The 19,378-nt window shown below is 60.0% G+C and overlaps 1 protein-coding gene across 6 annotated transcripts in view; it reads right to left on the bottom strand.

Moving 5' to 3' along the window:
- The window catches only part of ADGRB2 (adhesion G protein-coupled receptor B2), a 98,036-nt gene that overhangs the window by 61,649 nt on the left and 17,009 nt on the right, over positions 1-19,378 (bottom strand). For 3 of the 6 annotated variants that reach the window (XM_044998078.1, XM_044998080.1, XM_044998079.1), the window contains exon 2: positions 11,005-11,809. In XM_044998078.1, the coding sequence (XP_044854013.1) occupies positions 11,005-11,794 (790 nt within the window). In that variant the 5' untranslated portion in view covers positions 11,795-11,809. Of the gene's footprint in view, positions 1-446; positions 751-11,004; positions 11,810-19,378 lie in introns of those variants that run through there. The other 3 variants (XM_044998082.1, XM_044998083.1, XM_044998081.1) reach the window with 3 other exon arrangements.

The following is a 19,378-nucleotide window of genomic DNA, read 5'->3' as shown; positions in this document are numbered from 1 at the left end:
GGCAGAGAAGCACTTAATGCTGGCACCAGAGGAAAAGGCGGCTAGTCAAACACACCCTGTGCTCCCCCCACCCTCCCCACCGGCTACGCTCCCCCAGGAAGGAGGGGGACTGAAGACGGAGAAGAGCTGGGAAGCCGCCCAGCTACAAACGGCCTATTGTTCTTGGGCAGCCAGAGAGATTAAGACCCAGAGGTCCCACCGCTCTGAGCATCTAGCCTGGCTACCCAGGTGACCCAGGCCAGAGCATTTCACCAGGCGGCGTCTCCTGCCGCCCAGGCAATGACCCTCCGCAGTGATGTACGCGATGGACAGAGCCAAGCTCGGCCGGCCAGCCTAGCGGGAGATGTTTGCCGCCTGATCCAGCCTGCTGTTGGAGTATCTGAGCCCCTCCGGCCCAGCACCGCAGGTATCCTCACATCCCCTCTGAGACAAGCCAGTAGCATCACCTCTGATTTTACGGAGGGGGAAACTGAGGCAGACATCGCGCAAAGAGCTGTACCCAGTCACACGTGTCCCAGCTCACGGCCTGGCTCACACGGCCATTCTTCCACAAGTAACACGGCTCTGGCCACTTCCTGGGGATTGCACCTTGCTCACCCCACTAGGATCCGTCTCCCTTTGGTCCGTTGCATCCGATCATCCACCCCCTATGCCCGGCTGCCACCTGCCCAAATCTCACACGCTTCCCTTCTTGTTCATCACCCTGCCGAAGCCAGCTCCCCGCAGCGCGGCGGTTGCCATGGCTACCCAACAGCTTCCAGCCACCTCTGTTTTAACCTGCTTGGCAGCGCTGCGGTCTCCCGCGTGGGTGGTGGGACTGGGCTTGGGGGTGGGAGGACAACCACAGCCAGCTTTTTCTGCCCAGCAGGATTCGCACTCAGCGCTCCGCCCCCCAGCATGCTGGCCCCGCAGGCGCGTGGGGAAGTTTGGTCTCCCCCACCGAGACGAAGGGCTTCACGGCTGTGATGAAGTGGGGGATTTTCTTGTGTTTTCCTTGGTTTTCCAGAGGGTTGCATGCAGAGGGAGTGGGACTCAGTGTCCCTGGGTGTTACTGGTTTAACGAGGGGAGGGGAGAGGGAGTTTGTTGTTACAGAGGACTGGAGAGGGACTCGGGACCCCGGCCGATGGCCTGGAGGACGGATCCCCAGCGACTGGGGACCTGACGACCCGGAGGCCCAGCTCAGGAGTCGCAGCTGGTACTGGCCAGAGGGAGGACAATGGGCTGTGAAGAGAGGACCCCGGTGACCTGACCAGCAGAGGGGCCAGAGGACAGAAGCGAGGAGAGGAGGTCCGGGGACCAGTTTAGGACCCTGTTTACCTGGAGAGAAGGCAATGGACAGAGGCGGGGCTCGGGGCCAGTGACCTCAGATGCCCAGCTGGGAAGAAGGGGAACTCGGGCTGGAGATGGGGAGCAGGCAGGGCCCACCTGGATGCAGGGGGACTGGGATGTGCTGTGCTGAGGGAAGCCAGGCCTGAGGCCCAGAGAGTTTCCTGTGCTGTGTTCAACGCTCAATAAACCCTCCTGTTTTACACTGGCTGGGAGTCATTCCAGTCTAGAGAACAGGGTCCCATCAACCCCTTTGGGGGTGGAGGCCCTGGGGGTCCAGAGCGCGTGGACTCCCCGAGGGGGCCCACGGCGAGAGACAGACATGCTAAGGCTCAGAGAGGTGCGGCTCCAGGAGGTGGAGGGGCCTGACCCCAAGAGACAGTGGACCCCCGAGAAGGGCTGTCTCACTGAAAGGGGCACCCCCCACGGACCGCACGGGGCCAAGCGTGGGCAGGATCTGTGAGTCCATGACAACGCCCCAGGCTGCTGGGAGCACACGGCCCATCTGTGAGCCTGGACCTACAGAGGAGGCAGCTGGGGGGTGGACGAGGCCCGTTGTGGCCATTCACCCTGCTGGGGGCTGCCATGTGGCTCCCACTCCAGCATCCTCTCCATCACACCTCGCCGCCCGCCCCTGCTACGCCTCCGGATCGGTGCCTCCCCATTTCAGCAGCAAGTGAACCCGAAAATTCAGAGCAAACCCGAAGCAGAATGTGCCGCGCTCCGCTGGCTCCGACGCGGAGCCGCCAGAAACACATCCGTCCATGTGCCTCGGTGGCTTAACTAGACCCTGGCCTAGGCTCGCTCCATGGAGCCCTGGCCCGTGAGCCCTCCAGGGTTAGCAACCCCAGCTCCTGTTCTGCCTGGGCTCAGCTTCCACCCAGGGAGCTGCTGGGCTTCGGTTCCCACGGGGACTTTCCAGCCCCTGTGCAGCTCTTTGCAGAGGGCAGGCTGGGGTCCCTTGGCAGCCCCTCCCCCACGCCCCCTGCGTGTGATGCTTCCTTTGCAAGCACCAATGTTTTCTCACCGTGGCACAGATCCTGACTGTGCTCTGGAGGGAGCCGGCTGTGAACAGGCTCCAGGCGTGATCACAGCTAAAATGCCCCCCCCCCACACACACACACAGCTTCTCCTGCAATCTCCCATTCACACTCGCCCACAGCCTCTGGGCTGGCACGGAATTTGCCAGGTTCTGATGGATGATAAAGCTCCATGCAAACGTGGGCAGCGCACGGGTGCCGGAAGGAAGCATGTGTGTGCACAGCATAGGCAGGGTGAGACAGCAGAGTAAGAGAGAGGGTGGGCGGGTGGGCGGGGGCGTGCACGCCCACATGCAGGGAAGGCTGGCAGAGTGCACGTGCACGGGTGTCTTTGTGTTTGCCCAGGAAATGAAGGCCTGCAGCAGATCCTCCACCGAGAGCCTTCTGCCCTGGCACAACAGCCCAGACCTGTCCGGGGACAGGGCACAACCAAGTAACGACGCGACAGGCAGCTGTACGCTCACCACCGAGCACCGCCCCAGAGAGCTCCCTGTACAGATGCTCCAACACCCCTGGGCACTGGTAGCCAGGGTGACGGGCCTCACAGCTCTTGGAGCCGGTTTCAACCCCCGGAGGAGCCAGGCCTGGTCCCATCGGGAGCACGCAGGAGCGGGCGATGATCCCCCCGCAGCCCCAGGAGGAACGTGTGGCTCCAGGTCCCTGGAGGAGGCCTGATGAGATCCCGGCTGGCTGGGCGTCTGCCAATGCAGAATCAAAGCCCAGCATTCAGCCCCCCGGCCCAGCCTGCCATGGAGAACCTGAAAGGCAAACAGGGGGCTATTCTTAGTGGCATCTCCATGCAGCCAGGACTTGGGAGGATGCCAGGTGTGAGTCCCGGCTGGGGCAGGCTAGTGGCTACCAGCCCCAACCCGCCACCTTCAGCTACAGCCCAGCATTCGGGAACATGAACATCTCTGTCCTCTCGTCTCTGCCCTCTGCCCGCTGCTTCTCCAGCCAGGACCAGGCAGGCTTCCCGCTGCAGGGCACTGGAGTGAGGCGGCATCTCTGTCACCAGCCGTGGCCTCACACGCATGCACACACACACTCATCACACACGCCCTTTTCACACGCTTGCTGACACTCTAACAACAAGCTGCAGGTTTATCAGCCCTAGCATGTCAGTAACTCTTCTCTCCCCAGATTAACCCACATCTCTGCCAGTTCCTGGATGCACTGCCCCCTGCTCTCTGCTTGTGCACAGAGAGACTCCCATGCATTCGTGTTTGTGTCCAGGTGTGTGCCTAAGTGCACAAAAGCACACCCAGCCATGAGTGTCTGAGTGTGCATGAGACCGTGCACTAGCATACAGCCGTGAAAGGAAAGTGCAGAAGGCAGAGGAGAAGATGCACAAGCACATGGGAATACAAATACGTGCAGGAGCAAGCCAAAGAACACCCATGGGCAAGCTGGAATGTGTGTGACAACGTGCACAAGTGTGCAGCTATGCAAGGTTGAAGAACATGCACGAGAGTGAGGGAGCCATAGCACGCACAAGTGTGTAAATGTGAAAAATGATGCATTGCGTGCAAGTGCGCAAGAGTGAAGGATGTGTATGTGTCAGCGTGCCATGCCACGGACATGTGTACAAATGTAAAAGACAGCGTGCAAGCGTGTGAGAATGAAGAGTGCATGTGAGTGTGCAAGAATGTGAGCACACACATGCACATGAGCGTGCAGGAACATGCGGCGCTCCTAGAAAGGTGGGAACGCTGATCCGTCCATGGGCTCTGTACAGCAGAGAGGCCTCTGAGCTGCGTGACATGGGAGGACAGGGTCACAAACAGGGGGCTCAGGACAGGCGTGCGAGGGAGGCAGTGGCACTACATGCCAATGCCCAGCGATATGCCAGTCCAGTCGTGTCCCAAATCCGGCAGCCGATCCCACGAGCAAAGCTGATCGGTCCGGGCACCACATGCTGGCACCCCAGCTCAGCCCAGGCTGTAGTGTGCTCTGTGGTGCGAGCCGTCAACGCGCTCCCAAGGCCCAGGCTGTCTCCAGCAATCCCTGCCAATGATGATCCTGCCAATAAAATGAATTACCCCTGCGACTTCATCTCTACAATAACATTTTACATCCAGGTGCCTTGTGGGTTTAATTGAATGTCAAACATAATTTGGCGAAGGTAACCGAGTTCAGGCAACTGCCCTTCCAGAACAATCACCGCTCGGGCACTCGCAGAGACACGGAGCCTGCTCAGAACAGCAGCCTCAGAGATCCCCAGGGGGCGCGGGACACGGGCGATCGCGCCATGCAGCTCTGCCAGGCACCCCTCCCCTCGAGACCGCCCACCTGCATCTGGCCCAGGACAGCGCTGGCTGCTGGGGAGCTGGCCTGGAGTGAGTTTGGAGGGGTCTCTGCTCACATGGCCACACTGCAAAAGCCTTCATCCCAACAGGCACGGGCTGGCAGCGAGAGACCAAGGACAGACTGCACCGTGGAGACGTCCACCGCACTCCAGCCTGCCCTGGGATCCAGAGAGCTCCAGCCCATTGAACATGGCCCATGCTGCGTAATACCCACGTGTATTACAGCAGCAGCTATAGCCTCAGGACAGAGCAGGACCCCACTGTGCCGGGCTCTGCACAAACACACAGCGAGAGACAGCCCCTGCCCTGCTCTCCTGATCTACACGGACAAGCGAGGGGTGGGAGAAGGGCATATCCTCCCTCCCCAGATGCAGAACCTGAACCCCGAGAGATCCAGCGACTTACCCCCCGTCACCCAAGAAGCTTGAACTTTTACTGCCTCTAAGTAATTACTGCCTGACCCGCCCCCCCCATAACGTCCCACAACTGTGAACATTTCCATCCATACACGTGTAAAAACCCTGCTTACAAATAAACACGGACATTCTCCATCGAAATTCTCAACACGCGCAGGCAGAATTCTGCCCAAGCCAGCTACCCAACAGGACAGCCGATAGCCCGCCCGCCTCTTCTCACAGGGAGCCCCAGGGTGCCTTTCTGCTGCAAAAAAACTCATAAACAAACACCGGGCAGCAAGTCTCCGAGCCTGGGGCAGCTGACTCAGGCTTGTGGTACAGGGCCGAAACTAGCAGTGTCACCGTTCCTGCTTGGTCTGGAGCCTGGACGCTGAGACACCCCCACCTTGCCGGCTCTCGGAGCCCAGCAGGGATGTCTACACCTCTGTTTAGCTCCATAGCGCAAGCCCAAGCCAGGTGATCCAGACTCAGAGACCCACAGGGGTTGTTTTGGGCTGGGGTTTGGGGAGGTTTCTTGCGCTGTGGAGGTGTCACGGAGCCCCCGGGCGCTGCTCTGGAACTGCTCCCCACCAAGCCAGGCAGGACTTTGGGGAGCCTCCTCTCCCTTGGCGCAGACTGTCTCCAGGGCAAGGAGCTCCCACGGCTTCACCTCCTGGGTCTCTCCTTGGAGCATTCAGCATCCTCTGCCCCTCCGTGCGCTTCCCACAGCGAGTCCGCCCAGGCGTGGCCCAGAGGGTGCTGCACAGTCAGACGTGACTCTGAGCCAGCCAGTAAAACAGGTTTATTCGATGACAGGAACATGGTCTAAACCAGAGCTTGTAGGTACAGAGAACAGGACCCCTCAGCCGGGTCCATTCTGGGGCAGTGAGCCAGACCCCCACATCTGCCCTCACTCCTCGTCCCCAGCCAGCCCCTTCTTCTCTGGCTTTGTCTCTTTCCCGGGCCAGGAGCTCTCTGATCTCTTTGTTCTCCCGCACCTTTAGCATCCCCTTGCAGGGGGAAGGGCCCTGGCCATTAGTTGCCAGGAGACAGAGGGTCGGCCAGAAACTGAGGCCCCCACCCAGTATTCAGAGGACACATTAAGAACAGCCCCACTTCGTCACATCTCGTAACCCTAGACACCAGGGCATCAGCGCCCACTCTTGGAATCCCGCACTGTCCCAGGGCTGCCCGAAGCCAACCGCGGCGGCACTGCGCAGACAGCCTGCGGTGCCCAGTACTAGCGCACACAGCTCAAGGCAGCCTGCTCCAAGGACACGCCGGGGGTGCTGGCTCTCCCAAGCCCTGCAGGGACCTGTGTGACGTTATTGATATAAATGGGGACCATATAGAACATGGGTTGCAACCAAGGTCCTGTAGTGGCACCAAACCTGGGGTAGAGGGGGTCATCTAAGGTGTCTAAGACCAGGTTCTGGGTTGCTGGTTATGATTATGCTGTCTGTATGTCTGCGTATCATTTTGTAGTTGAAGTTATAAGTATTGGCTCTGTAATGTCTGTATTCTGTATTATGCTCTGCCTCTGGGAAGTGTCCCAGACAAAGCTGATGTTAGCCCGGCATAGCTGGCTTGATGGCCCATTAAAGGGCCATCGGCTACACAATTGACCCATGGAGGGAAGGCAGACACGCCTTGTGACTCAGCAAAGTATGCAGGGACTGGCCCATGTGACTCCAGGCTCCATTTTGCTGTAATTTTCCACAGTGAAGACAAAGGGATTCTTACACCTGGAAAAGTCTATATAAGGCTAATGCCTCATCTCCATCTGGTCTTCAATCCTGCTTCTGACCTCTGGAGGGACTTTGCTACAAACTGAAGCTTTACACAAGGGACTGAACGACCCATCCCAGTGGGGGATGTATTCCAGAGACTTAATCTGAACCTGCAGTTTACTCCAGCACTGCTGCAAGCCTGAACTAAGAACTTTGCCATTACTGTATGTAATTGATTCCATTTAACCAATTCTACCTCTCATCTCTACCTTTTTCCCTTTGTAAATAAACCTTTAGATTTTAGATTCTAAAGGACTGGCAACAGCGTGATTTGTGGGTAAGATCTGATGTGTATATTGACCTGGGTCTGGGGCTTGGTCCTTTGGGATCGAGAGAACCTTTTTCTTTTATTGGGGTGTTGGTTTTCATAACCATTCATCCCCAGGACGAGTGCACTGGTGGTGATACTGGGAGACTGGAGTGTCTAAGGAAATTGCTTGTGTGACTTGTGGTTAGCCAGTGGGGTGAGACCAAAGTCCTTTTTGTCTGGCTGGTTTGGTTTGCCTTAGAGGTGGAAAAACCCCAGCCTAGGGCTGTAACTGCCCTGTTTAAGCAATTGGTCCTGATTTGGCACTCTCAGTTGGGTCCCGCCAGAATCGCTCCGTCACAACCTGTCCCCTATCTATGGGGTCTGCAGGGCTCCAAGCGCGGATCCGCCCAGGGAAAGCGTCTGCGCCAGGCCACCGGCCCCTAGCCTTCCATCGACATTTGCATTTGAAAAAAGCCCACCGAGATCTCCCTTGGAAGGAAGCGGTTTATAACCGCGTGGCTGGAAGAGAGCAGGGATTATTCAGAGGGATTTGCCCAGGAAGACATTTAGCTCCGGATAGAAATGCTGAAGCCCAGTAAAGAGCCAGTAATGCCACAGGCCTGAGCCGATGAGAACAGCAGGAAGCAGCGCCCCAGATAAGGACAGGACCCTGCCAAACTGCTCCGCCGCCCGCCCAGCCAGCCCCGGCTCCCGTCAGGCTGCGGGAACATCTGCAATGGCCCACGGGGCGGCTACTCCTGGCCACAGCTCCCAATTCTGGCACCAATTCGGATCTCGCACGGTTCGATTTACACAATGCTACCGCTCCCCTCCAAACGCACAGAGCCCTCGTCAGCCCGATGGTCCCTACCCCTCAAAGCAGGCACTCAGCCGAGTGCATGAGCCAGCAGGGCCACTGGCCAGAGGGCTCCGGGGCCCAAAGGGCTGATGCACCAGCCAGCTGTCACTGAAGAGCTTGGCAGGGGAAACAAAGAGACAAGAGTCTGAAGACTGTGTGGGTCCGGCCCGAGATGCACTGGTGGAGCTGGGGGTGGCCCAGGGCTGGAAGAACAGGGGGCGCTGTGGGTCCGGCCTGAGATGCACTGGCAGAGCAGGGGGTGGCCCAGGGCTGGAAGAACAGGGGGCGCTGTGGGTCCGGCCTGAGATGCACTGGCAGAGCAGGGGGTGGCCCAGGGCTGGAAGAACAGGGGGCGCTGTGGGTCCGGCCCGAGATGCACTGGTGGAGCTGGGGGTGGCCCAGGGCTGGAAGAACAGGGGGCGCTGTGGGTCCGGCCCGAGATGCATTGGCAGAGCAGGGGGTGGCCCAGGGCTGGAAGAACAGGGGGCGCTGTGGGTCCGGCCCGAGATGCACTGGCGGAGCTGGGGGTGGCCCAGGGCTGGAAGAACAGGGGGCGCTGTGGGTCCGGCCCGAGATGCACTGGCGGAGCAGGGGATGGCCCAGGGCTGGAAGAACAGGGGGCGCTGTGGGTCCGGCCCGAGATGCACTGGCGGAGCTGGGGGGTGGCCCAGGGCTGGAAGAGCAGGGGGCGCTGTGGGTCCGGCCCGAGATGCACTGGCAGAGCTGCCCCAGACTGGCTCGAAGGGTGGGGGCCGTGGCAGATGCTGACTGGCCCTGGCACAGCCGGGCACACGCACCCCCTCACACGTCTCTGCGGAGTGGCTCGAAGCAGCAGGCATCCCACAGCAAGGGCCACCCAGCCCTGCTTTGCCAGGCCGCGAGAACCAGCCCAGCCATCCAGCAGGGACGCTCTGGAGCTTTAATTTCACTTTAGGTTCATGAGATTCTATAACAAGCAAATGGCCTCATTCCTCCTGGTTAATAGCCCGCAGAGCTCTGCCGCACGCCTTTCCAGCCTGGCTGGAATAACAGGCACCTGCCCTGCTGCAGTCAGGGGTAATTTGTCACAGGAACGGGTCATTTTACCTGTCAATTGTTTGCTGCGTCTCCACCAGTGCGGGATGACAGGGCCTCCTGCCCCAGGCGCTTCAGTCACCCAGGCAGCCGCGGCCGCAGCAGGGAGCTGGGGAGAAGCCCCCAGCCTCAGGAGGGAGGGCAGGGGCTGTGCTCACTGGCTGGGGACGTGGGGCAGGATCAACAGGGAAAGGCTCTAAAAGTATTTACTTTCCCATTGCCGGGGGGAGAGGGGAGGAGGAGAAATCTCCATGGCCTGAATTCACCCATCCCAGGGGTAAGCTGGGGGGAGGGGGGGGGGCAGAATTCTGGGGCCTGACCCAAGCCCTGGATTCCCATCTTTCCATTGACTCCAGTGAATGATGCGGCCGCCGGCTGGGTGCAGGGTGGATCCCCCCACCCACAGCCTCTCCCCCCACCCCCTGTGGCTTTTCCAGGCCTTCTCTCGGTGTGCCAGATGCTGCCCCCGATCCACCCCCGCGAGGGGACGCAGGAGAGATGGGCAAAACTCCAGCCCCCTTGAGGGACGCAGCTGCCCCCTGGGCCTTTCGCTCTCTCCTCCTCGCAGCCGAGCGCCAGCCTCGAGCCTCCCGCAAAGGCCGCTGGGAGGGGCTGTTGTGGTGGGGATGAGGGATCCAAGGCCTGGGATTCAGGAGAGGCTGCTGGCTCTGGACTGGGAGCTCACACCAGCCAGGTGGTGGGACGCAGGTCTCAGCACAGCAGAGAGGGATGGGAAATCAGCTGCTGATCACGCCCACCGACGCCCAGCCAACAGGGAAGATGGTGCCAGTGAGATCCCCTGCCCAGTGCCCCCCATGCCATGGATTGGGGGGGGGGGTAAATACAGCATGTGAACTGCAAACTCCTCCCCAGCTCTAACCTTGTGCACGCGCCCCAGGGTAACCTGCTCTGGGAGTCCATTCTGCCCCCTGCTGGACTTAGCACCACACTGCACGTGGCCTTCCCCCTTCCACCCCCACTCCCCCGACCACCCCAGAATCCAGCTGCCAAAGGGGACAGGGGAGCCGCTCCCCTCCCCGCTCTAGAATGGACGGCACCCGGAGCAGCCCGCGCTGGGCACAAGGGGTCTGTTCTAAGCAGCCTTAGGGTCGGTACGTTCGATGCGCCCTGGGGGAAGCGCACGGAGCCATCTGCATCCAAGAGAAAGGCCTCGGAGCCGGCCCCAGAGCCAGGAAAGCTGGCGGAGCGCTGCAAACCGACGTGCTCAATGCGGCCCAACCATCAAACCTTTCCCCTTCGCCAGCCTGACGCCAGGCAGCTCCGCACAGCCAGAGCGCAGGGCTGCCGCCAGGGCCGTCTGGGCACTCACCAGGCCCCAGTGCACCCCAAAGCTGCCGGGTCCCATCACGCTACAACCTCACAACCCAACCAGAGCATCGCAAAGCAACACATCGCCCCCGGCTGGCGATGCAGCGGCTCCCCTGCACACACACCCTGCACACACACCTGCTCCGGGAGCCGGGGACGGAGACTGGGACGGGACTCGAGCTGGATTCCTTCCAGGCCAAACGGCAACATGAACTCGCAGCAAACCAAGGGCAGGATGCTATCGGGCCAAACGCCATCGTGGGCGTCACTCGGGTGGGCTGGAGCTGAGCGCTCTGGTTATAAACCAACTCCACTAGCTCCCCGTCTCCGCTCAGCACAGACTGGAGCCAGATGGGTCACTCTGCCGCCTCCCATGCACTAGCACACGGCTGTAATCACTACAGACCATGACTAGCGTGCACGAGCGCCGCTGCCCTCTACTGGATGGCATTAGAACTGCCCGCGCTGGGCAACCCGCGCCCCAGAGTGCTAACAGGGAAAGTAGATTCCCGGAGGCGGAAGGGGCCACATTCCATCCCCCTCTCAGCACCCAGTGATGAAATGCAGCCCGAGCCGGCTGCGGCTCCGTTACTCTGAACCCCCCGCCCTCCTCCAGGCCCCGGCGCCCCCTTACCGTATTTAATCTCCGGCGCGTATAAATCATTCGCATTCCCAGAATGCAGCTCGGTCACGCAGCACTGGCTGCTGCTCGTGGCGGCCGGGGCGCCGGCTGGCGGCAGGGCGTTGGAGAGCGTCTCGTTTTGCCGGGGCACCGGCGGGACCTCGGCCTGGCAGCTGCAGCCCGCCTGGGTGAGGCCGCAGCGCCGCGCCCCCCGCTCCCCCAGCCGCAGACACTCCTCGAACCAGCGGCACAGCACCCCGCAGGTGAACTGGCTGGAGTTGTTGTTGTTGATGAGCAGCACCTCCACGAAGCGGAACTCCAGGGCGTCGGGGGCCAGCAGCCGGGGCGCGGCCTCGGGCTCGGCGGCCAGGCACAGCTGCACAAAGTTCTTGTCGAAGTGCAGGAAGGTGATGGGGCTGGCGCCCTGGCACAGCTCCAGTCGGGCCTCCCCTTCCTCCTCCCCGTCCTCCTGGCCCCGGGGGGGCGGCCCCGCCTCTCCCTGCGGGCCGCAGGTGTAGTTGGCGAGGTAATGGTCGAGCGGCAGCACCATGGGGGAGAAGTGGGTGCACACCTGCTCCTCCCGGTTGAACTTGAGGTACAGGGAGTACTTGGTGGGGTCGGGGTTCTCCAGGGTCCACGAGCAGCCGGTGGCGATGGTGGGGAAGAGGTCCTTGAGCGAGAACGAGCCGTAGAGAACCCCGGAGGCCAGAGCTGAGCAGGCGCTGGGAGCTGGGTCGAAGCCCCACGTTAGCCACAAGAGAGACGATATCACAGACAGTAAGAGGGGACCAGCAGGGGTCATCCTATGTCATTTGCCCTGCAGGAGGGAGAGAGGGACAGACAGACAGAGCCTTACTGAGCTGCAGCAGTATCCTTACCCGTATTGCTTTGAAACTTGGGGTGCCTCGTGGGCGCATGCGGTAGGGCTAGTGATCTAAATTTGGGGACATTTGAGCAAGGGATTCCTGAGATACAGCCCTCCCCAGATATATACATGACGGCTGCCCGAGCCTGGAGCTTTGCTCGATGTTGCACAGGCCGGTAACAAAGGGGGCTGGCCCTGCCCAGGGCGCGTAGCATCTGCCCCGCTGGCGGGTAGCGCAGACAGACAGGCTGGGGCAGGACAAAGGAGAACGGGGCAGGGGAGCGGTAGAGCATCCAGTCCTGAGCAATGCCAGGCAGCCGCATCTGCGGGCGTCGCGGCACCAGTGGGATTGAAGGAGTTAAAGGGGGCGGAGCTTTATGACTCCTGAGGGGGGTGATTCCCATCCAAGGCCCCCCGAGTCCCTCCATCCCAGTCTCCGTCTCCGCCTCCCACCCAAGTCTCACTCCCTGCCATCCCCCACCCAAGAATCCAGCAGCTCACGCAGTAGCGGGGGGTGGGGGAGAGCTGGGGAACAAGGGGGTTTCCCACAGCTTCCCCTTCGCCCCCAGGCTGGCCAGGGAGCACGGAGCTACTGAGGGCACCTGGCACTGACAAGAGGCACCAACTGGGGGCTTCCTAGGGGCTATGGGGCAGGGACTTTGGGTTTGCTCTGTGCAGCACCGAGCGCGACCGGGACCCGGGCCGTGAGGGCAATACAAATAACAAATCCTGCTCCCACTGGGTTCTAGCCCTGACTCTGCAGGGAGTGGGCGGTGAGGTGAGAACAGGACACCTGGGTTCCGGTCCCAGCTCCAGCCTGGGTGGGCTCTGGAAGTCGGTTCCCGTCTGGAGGCCGGTCTCACCGTTTCCCCACCTGCAACGAGGCGGATGCCGCAAGGCACCTGGGAGGCTCAGCTCGTGTTTGCCAAGCCCTTGGTTAACCCTTCGCTGGAGGAGGGTGGAGAACAGCTGGGCTTTCCTCTGAGAGCGGGAGAACGCCGGCCGTATCTCCTCAGCGCTAATCCCAAACCACAAACCAAACCCCCGTGGCTTGGCCAGCTGCCCGCTGCCGAAGGGCCAGCGTTTCCCTGCAGCACCCAGCCCGGCACAACTGACACAGACCCCCTTCTCCAGGGCCATAGCCTCTGCCCACCAGCCTTCACAGAGCCTGCTTTACTGGCTCACAGATCGTCTCATCTGAGCCCCTGCCAAGCACAGGCCAGAGACCCCCAGCCACTTTCAACCCCTCAGTGCCAGCCCCATGGAGGTGTGGGGCTCGCCCCGCCCCAGCAGCTCTTTCTGCTGCTCCCGGGGCAGGGAAACAGAGATAATTCACACTTTATGCCCACACGCTGGCGTGGTTTGTAACGTGGTAGCACCAGGCCTGTGGGACCACGGCACTGCTCCAGGGGGGCTAGGAAGCAGAGAGAGATTCTCCATGGCGGGAGAGGCTCTGAGATAATCCCAGGAGACACCCCCGCCAGCACAACCAGGCGAGGGAGCGTCCTTGGGCCAGACTCACCCTGGCTTTCCCTGCTCTCCACACCAGCTTCCTGGCGCTGCCAATGGCTTTCCGGGGGGGTGAGCGCCAACCGCCTGCCCGCAGGCCAAAGGGCAGCTGATGGGAGAGACCAGAGTGTCAGGGGCTGGGGAGGGTCCCAGTCTGACAGCCCAGCAAACAACGCGCTCCTGCCCAGAGTGGGTGCTGGGACCTCAGGCTCCCACTGGGTCCCCAGGGCTGTTGTGCCCCTGGCATGGAGGCAGGCAGTGCCAGATGCCCAGTGCCTTGTTGGAGAGTCTCCGTGAATGACTGGAGTTTCCCCACTCATCTCCCGGAGGGAAAACTTACCCTGGGACCTCTGCTCTGCATCTGCGTCTCCTGGAGTGTCCCAAGAGAGGTTTTCTATGCACTGGGACACTCACAGCCCTTCCCCCCAAATGCAGCTTCCCCGGCCGGGAGGCAGGACTGAATCAGAGGCTGCCCGATGCTCGCCTTACGCAGAACCGCCCAGCCCATGCCGTGGCAGAGCCTGATGCAGCTTTCTCCTGCCCCATCACCGATTTAGCTAATGGCATACAGAGTACATTATTAAGTCTGCAGATGATACCAGGCTGGGAGGGGTTGCAAGTGCTTTGGAGGATCGGATTAAAATTCAAAATGATCTGAACAAACTGGAGAAACGGTCTGAAGTAAATAGGATGAAATTCAATAAGGACAAATGCAAAGTCCTCCACTTAGGAAGGAACGATCAGTTGCACACCTACAAAATGGGAACTGACTGCCTAGGCAGGAGCACTGCGGAAAGGGATCTGGGGGTCATGGTGCACCACAAGCTAAATATGAGTCAACAGTGTAACACTGTTGCAGAAAAAGCGAACATCATTCTGGGCTGTATTAGCAGGAGAGTTGTACCACACGAGAAGTAATTCTTCCGCTCTACTCTGTGCTGATCAGGCCTCAACTGCAGTATTGGGTCCAGTTCTGGGCGCCACATTTCAGAAAAGATGTGGACAAATTCAAGAAAGTCCAGAGAAGAGCAACAAACATGATGAAAGGTCTAGAAAACACGACCTAGATTGAAAAAATTGGGTTAGTTTAGTCTGGAAAAGAGAAGACCTGGTGGGGACATGATAAGAGTTTTCAAGTACATAAACGGTTGTTACAAGGAGGAGGGAGAAAAATTGTTCTCATTAACCTCTGAGGACAGGACAAGAAGCAAGGGGCTTAAATTGCAGCAAGGGAGGTTTAGGTTGGACGTTAGGAAAAACTTCCCAACTGTCGGGGTGGTGAAGCACTGGAATCAATTGCCTGGGGAGGTGGTGGAATCTCCATCATTGGGGATTTTTAAGAGCAGGTTGGACAAACACCTGTCAGGGATGGTCTAGATACTTAGTCCTGCCATGAGTGCAGGGGACTGGATTTGATCACCTCTCAAGGTCCCTTCCAGTCCTGTGATTCTATGACCCAGGGGCGCCGTACCGGTGTCAGGGATCGCAGGGATGGTATAAATGGCCATGGGGAGAGGATCCTGATTGGCTGATTTAAGATCTAGTATAAGAGGCAGTGGTGACAGCCCTGGAGAACTGGGGGCTTTATGCACATAGTGCCATGCAGGCCGTGACAGCGCCAGCCTATCCCACGTCCCAGTGGGCACTGCCCACACAACGGGCATCAGCTCAGCGCTGGAGGGCCCAGCTGTCTCCTCTGCTGAACTTGACTAGCACCAGCCAGGCTGCTGGCATCTCTCACGAACCGTGGCCAGCTCTGAACTGGGAGGTTAACAGGCTCCCAAACCACCTGGCATCGTCACCAGAGCCGCCTGGCACTGACTACAGCGGCACGGCCCTGGGGGAAAGGAGGGAGAGAGCCGGGCGAGCACTGAGAACAGTCCCCCAAAAATCAGAGACCAAAGGCGCGTCCCCCTGCTAAATATAGAACAAAGGAGGCAGCATCTGCTTGGCAGAGGAACAAGCCAGGACCTGGGATGCAGTCACCCCTCCCTCCCCCCGGATGCAACAGGTACCGGATCAGCAAGACAGTTCTGGGTCAGAATGTCCTTAGTGTCTGGGCAACACATGGGCACACCCCCACCCCGCCTGCACACACCCCGCCTGCACACACACTACCCCTGCCTGCAAACGCGCTGCATGCACACACCCGCATTCACACACATGGCCACGGATGGACAGCAGAAAGCCCCCTCCCACAGCCCTGGGACGGACAGCAGAAAACCCCCTCCCCACAGTCCTGGGACAGACAGCAGAAAGCCCCCTCCCCACAGCCCTGGGTTTGCTCCAAACTACCACACACGACATAATCACCGCAGCCTGTTAAATGTTCACAGGGCGGCTTTAGCCGGGGTTTCACTGGCTCTGTCAGACGCTCCCCGGGACAATGCTCGGGAATCAATGCGACACACTGGCTGCGTCTCTCCAGCCCCCCTCTGTCCCTTCCCCTGCCCTTCTGCAAAGATCACAGGCGACAGGTAATTTGGGGAGAGAAGCAGGTGAGCAAGTGCCCCCACCCCATTCAGCAATGTAACAAACCGGGGCAAGAGCCCTTTTAATTAACAGCTGACTTTGGCACAGGGATCAGGGAGGCCGTGACGAGCCTGTTATCCTGAGCTGCGCTTCGCGAACTGCCATGGCCATGCAGGAGGAAACGGGTAAACTCGCCCCCCTCGCCATCCCAGCAACCTTGCTGCTGCTAGGTCGCTGGTTCAAATCCAGCCCAGGGCAGCCGGGTTACTAATGAGCGGCCCACGTGCAATGAGGCTGCTGGGTCTCAGTCCCATTCACATCACGGTTGGTGCAAATTCCCCACCTTGATGGCCAAGGACTGGGTGAGCTAGAGAGACCTGAACTCCTGGCAGCGAGGCGCTCGGATATAACAGATCCAGGGCACACAGGGGAGCCCACGAGCTGTCCCCAGAGCCTGAGCCGCCTCCCCATGGGAGAGCAGGGAGGGGATTCCAACGCCTCTCGCCGGAGAGGTGCTCCTGTAGAGCAGGGGAAATGTAACCAGTATCCCTACAGGGGAGAGCCCCTCTCGGGGAGACAGCCACACAGGGCTTGTGATAAGCTGCGGGGAGAACAGACCGAACGCTACCGACTTTCCCGGCTACTCCCCACATCCTGTCCTGAGTGAGCACAGCAGGGACTGACGGATCGAAACCTTCTACCAAAGGCATTGGGACCAGGACAGCGTGGGGGGCCCTCTGGAGTCAGGACGACACTCATCAGAGCGGGACTCTGCCAGGACACGGAGGCTCCTGCGGGCACCTGTTGTACATTAACTAGGAACCAACGGATCATTAAAGACATATTTCTTGGGAATGATCCTAGAGCTGCAGCTGCTTCGCCTCAAACGGGATTTTAATAACTCATTAATAAAATAACGGATGGCAGCTGCCTTATTAAATCAGGGCGGAAGCGTCGCTTTTAAGAGGGGCTTTGCATCTGCGACGTGAGCTGGGCTGACCTCGGAGGCTGCAGCAGGAGCCCACGCGTGATCTGAGATACAGCCAGCGTAGCGGGCAGAACGCTAAAGGTGGGAGATCTGGGAGGGAGGGGATCCGGGGGGAGGAGGTCAGGGCAAGGCGGGTGAAAGTCACGCCGGTGCGAGGATGAAGGTTTGCTCTCTCCGTGCTAGCGTAGCACTCTCAGAGCAGAGAACAGGGGCCGTTTCCAGGGTCCGATCTCACAAGAACCACCAGCGTGAGCCCCACGTTGCGAAAGAGATGCCAGCTCTCTGGTGGCATGACGCACCTGCCTGTAACATGCAGCTGGAGACACTCTGGCTGCTGCAAGTATGTCAGGGCAGGAATGGGGAAGGCAGCGTGATTGCTGCAGCATTGTGGTTGGCAGCGCCAAGGGCTCAAAGCTAGCCGGAGTCCAAGGAGCTCAGGTGGGGCTGGAAACCGCGGCCAAGCATGGGGCCTGGAGCAGGGGACCACGCCCAGCAAGCTGGAGTCCTCAGCCTGCGGGTAGATGGGAAGGAGCTGGATCTGACTGGCGGTGGGAGGGATGGGAAAGTGCCCCGGAAGGTTGGCTGCTTTGGTGAAGCTTTGCAGAAGGATGCGAGACTCGTGACTTCATGGCACAACTGGTGGGCAGGATGGGGAGCAAACACAACAGATGGTTTTGCAGAATCTGGGTAGCTGGGGACTCTCCCTGCAAGGTGCTGGCCCCATCAGCGCCTGGTGATTTCAAAAGGAGAGGGGGCCACACAGCACCACGCAGGATAGGGCTGGGGGGCTGCAAAGACACTGGCAGGGGAGGTCTAGATCTGGGTCCCATGGGCTCCAAGGCCCCTAGAAGAGAGGAAACAGACTTACCGGTTACGTGACCCTAGGGAATGCATCTATCAAGGGCCCGCCAGCAGCAGCCACATGAATCCCAGAGGAGCTCTGCTTTGGAGCCCTAGGCTGCGCCTCTCCCCTACATCCTTTGTATTCATGCAGCTCAGCAGCTCCCCCCAGACAGGGTCCCTGCATGGGGAAAGAGGATCCTGGTCTCCATGGTACAATACTTGGCATCAGAGTGCTGCCAGAGCTCTCGTAACTCACTCATGTCCGCAGACCTTCCCCCAGCTGGACACATGGGGAAACTGAGGCACAGAAGGTCACAGACAAGCTCAGTGGCAGGAGAACTCAAGAATCCCTTTGAGTCATACGTCCGTGCACCCATCCAAACTCAACCCCAGCCGCCACCATTTGAGACTTAAGCCCCAGCCAGCGGCTGGCTGCTCACAGGCCTAAGTGAAATGAGCTAACGAGCGCACGGCCCAGCAATACTATTATGAATTATTTGTACTGCCGGAGCACGTAGCGGCGCTAGTCACTGGCCAGGAGCCTGCAGTGCTAGACTTTGTACAAACACAGAACACAGATGGTCCCTGCCCCAAAGAGAACAGAACCCAGGAGTCCTGACACACAGCACCCGCCTCTAACCACCCCATAGTAACTTCTAGGGAGAGTCACAGAAACCACCAGTCCTGACTCGCAGCCCGAGATGCCAGCCACTAGATTGAACTGCCTTCCAGGGAGCAACAGAACCCAGCTGTCCTGACGCCCAGCCTCCTACCCACACTCCTGCAGGGCCGAGGGTTCGGCCGTGCACGACGGAGCCCCCATCCGCCCCGGCACATGTCCTCGTCAGCCCCCTCGCAGCTCCGACTGCAACTTCGCCGCTGCGGTTTCCACAGGAACAAAACCCTTTTGTTCTTCGGTGTCGTCCTCGCTGTCTCTGCGCCAGCCAGGAATGGGCGGGGAGTCGGCACCACCTCCAGGGAGCAAATCAACTCCGTTCCCTCGCGTGGTCTCCGGAACCACTGCTGGGTGGGCAGATGCCAGCCAGCCCTCGCCAGCTTCTTCTTCCCACCCACCCGCCAGGCCTATTTCTTGGCCTCGCAGCCTGTTTGCCCAGGCCAGTCTTCCGCTGGCTCCTCCCTCCCAGCTGGACCCCGGGGGCAGGGACACATTGCAGGCAGTATCCCTTGCTTGGCCATCGGGATGGGAAAGACACCTCCCCCAGGGAGGAAACACACTGGAATAAAAGCTCCCGGAGCTGCATTATAAGGGTCGGTCGTCAGTGCCAGCCATCCCAACAGAGGAGCGAACCCGTCCACGGCTCAGCAGCGCAGTCCCCACCCTCGCCCAAGGGACCCCACCGAAGTGACCTCTGGTTCAGCCAGTGACTGGACCCCGTGCGCTGTCAGGGCGGCGCAATACCGGCTGCTGCGGGAAGAGGCTTCGCACTGGGATTGTAACCGATCACTAGTGGCTGCTGCTCCCACCCAGCGCACGGCTGAAGCCAGGATGTTCCATCGTGTCACACTGCAGCACGCACGCCCCAAGACAAGGGCTCTGGGCCACGTGACCCCTGCGTCCGTTTGTGTCACGACACGAGGATGCTGCATCACTCTACCCCTGCACTGCAGCAGTCGGACGGTGCCCCGCCTGACCCTGCATCGTGCGACGACGGCGTGACCGCTGCTAGTGACAGTGCTTGTGACCGTGA

This window comes from Mauremys mutica, chromosome 23 (assembly GCF_020497125.1).
Source record: "Mauremys mutica isolate MM-2020 ecotype Southern chromosome 23, ASM2049712v1, whole genome shotgun sequence".
NCBI lineage: Eukaryota > Metazoa > Chordata > Testudines > Geoemydidae > Mauremys > Mauremys mutica.
This window is presented reverse-complemented; position numbering and strand designations above follow the sequence as displayed.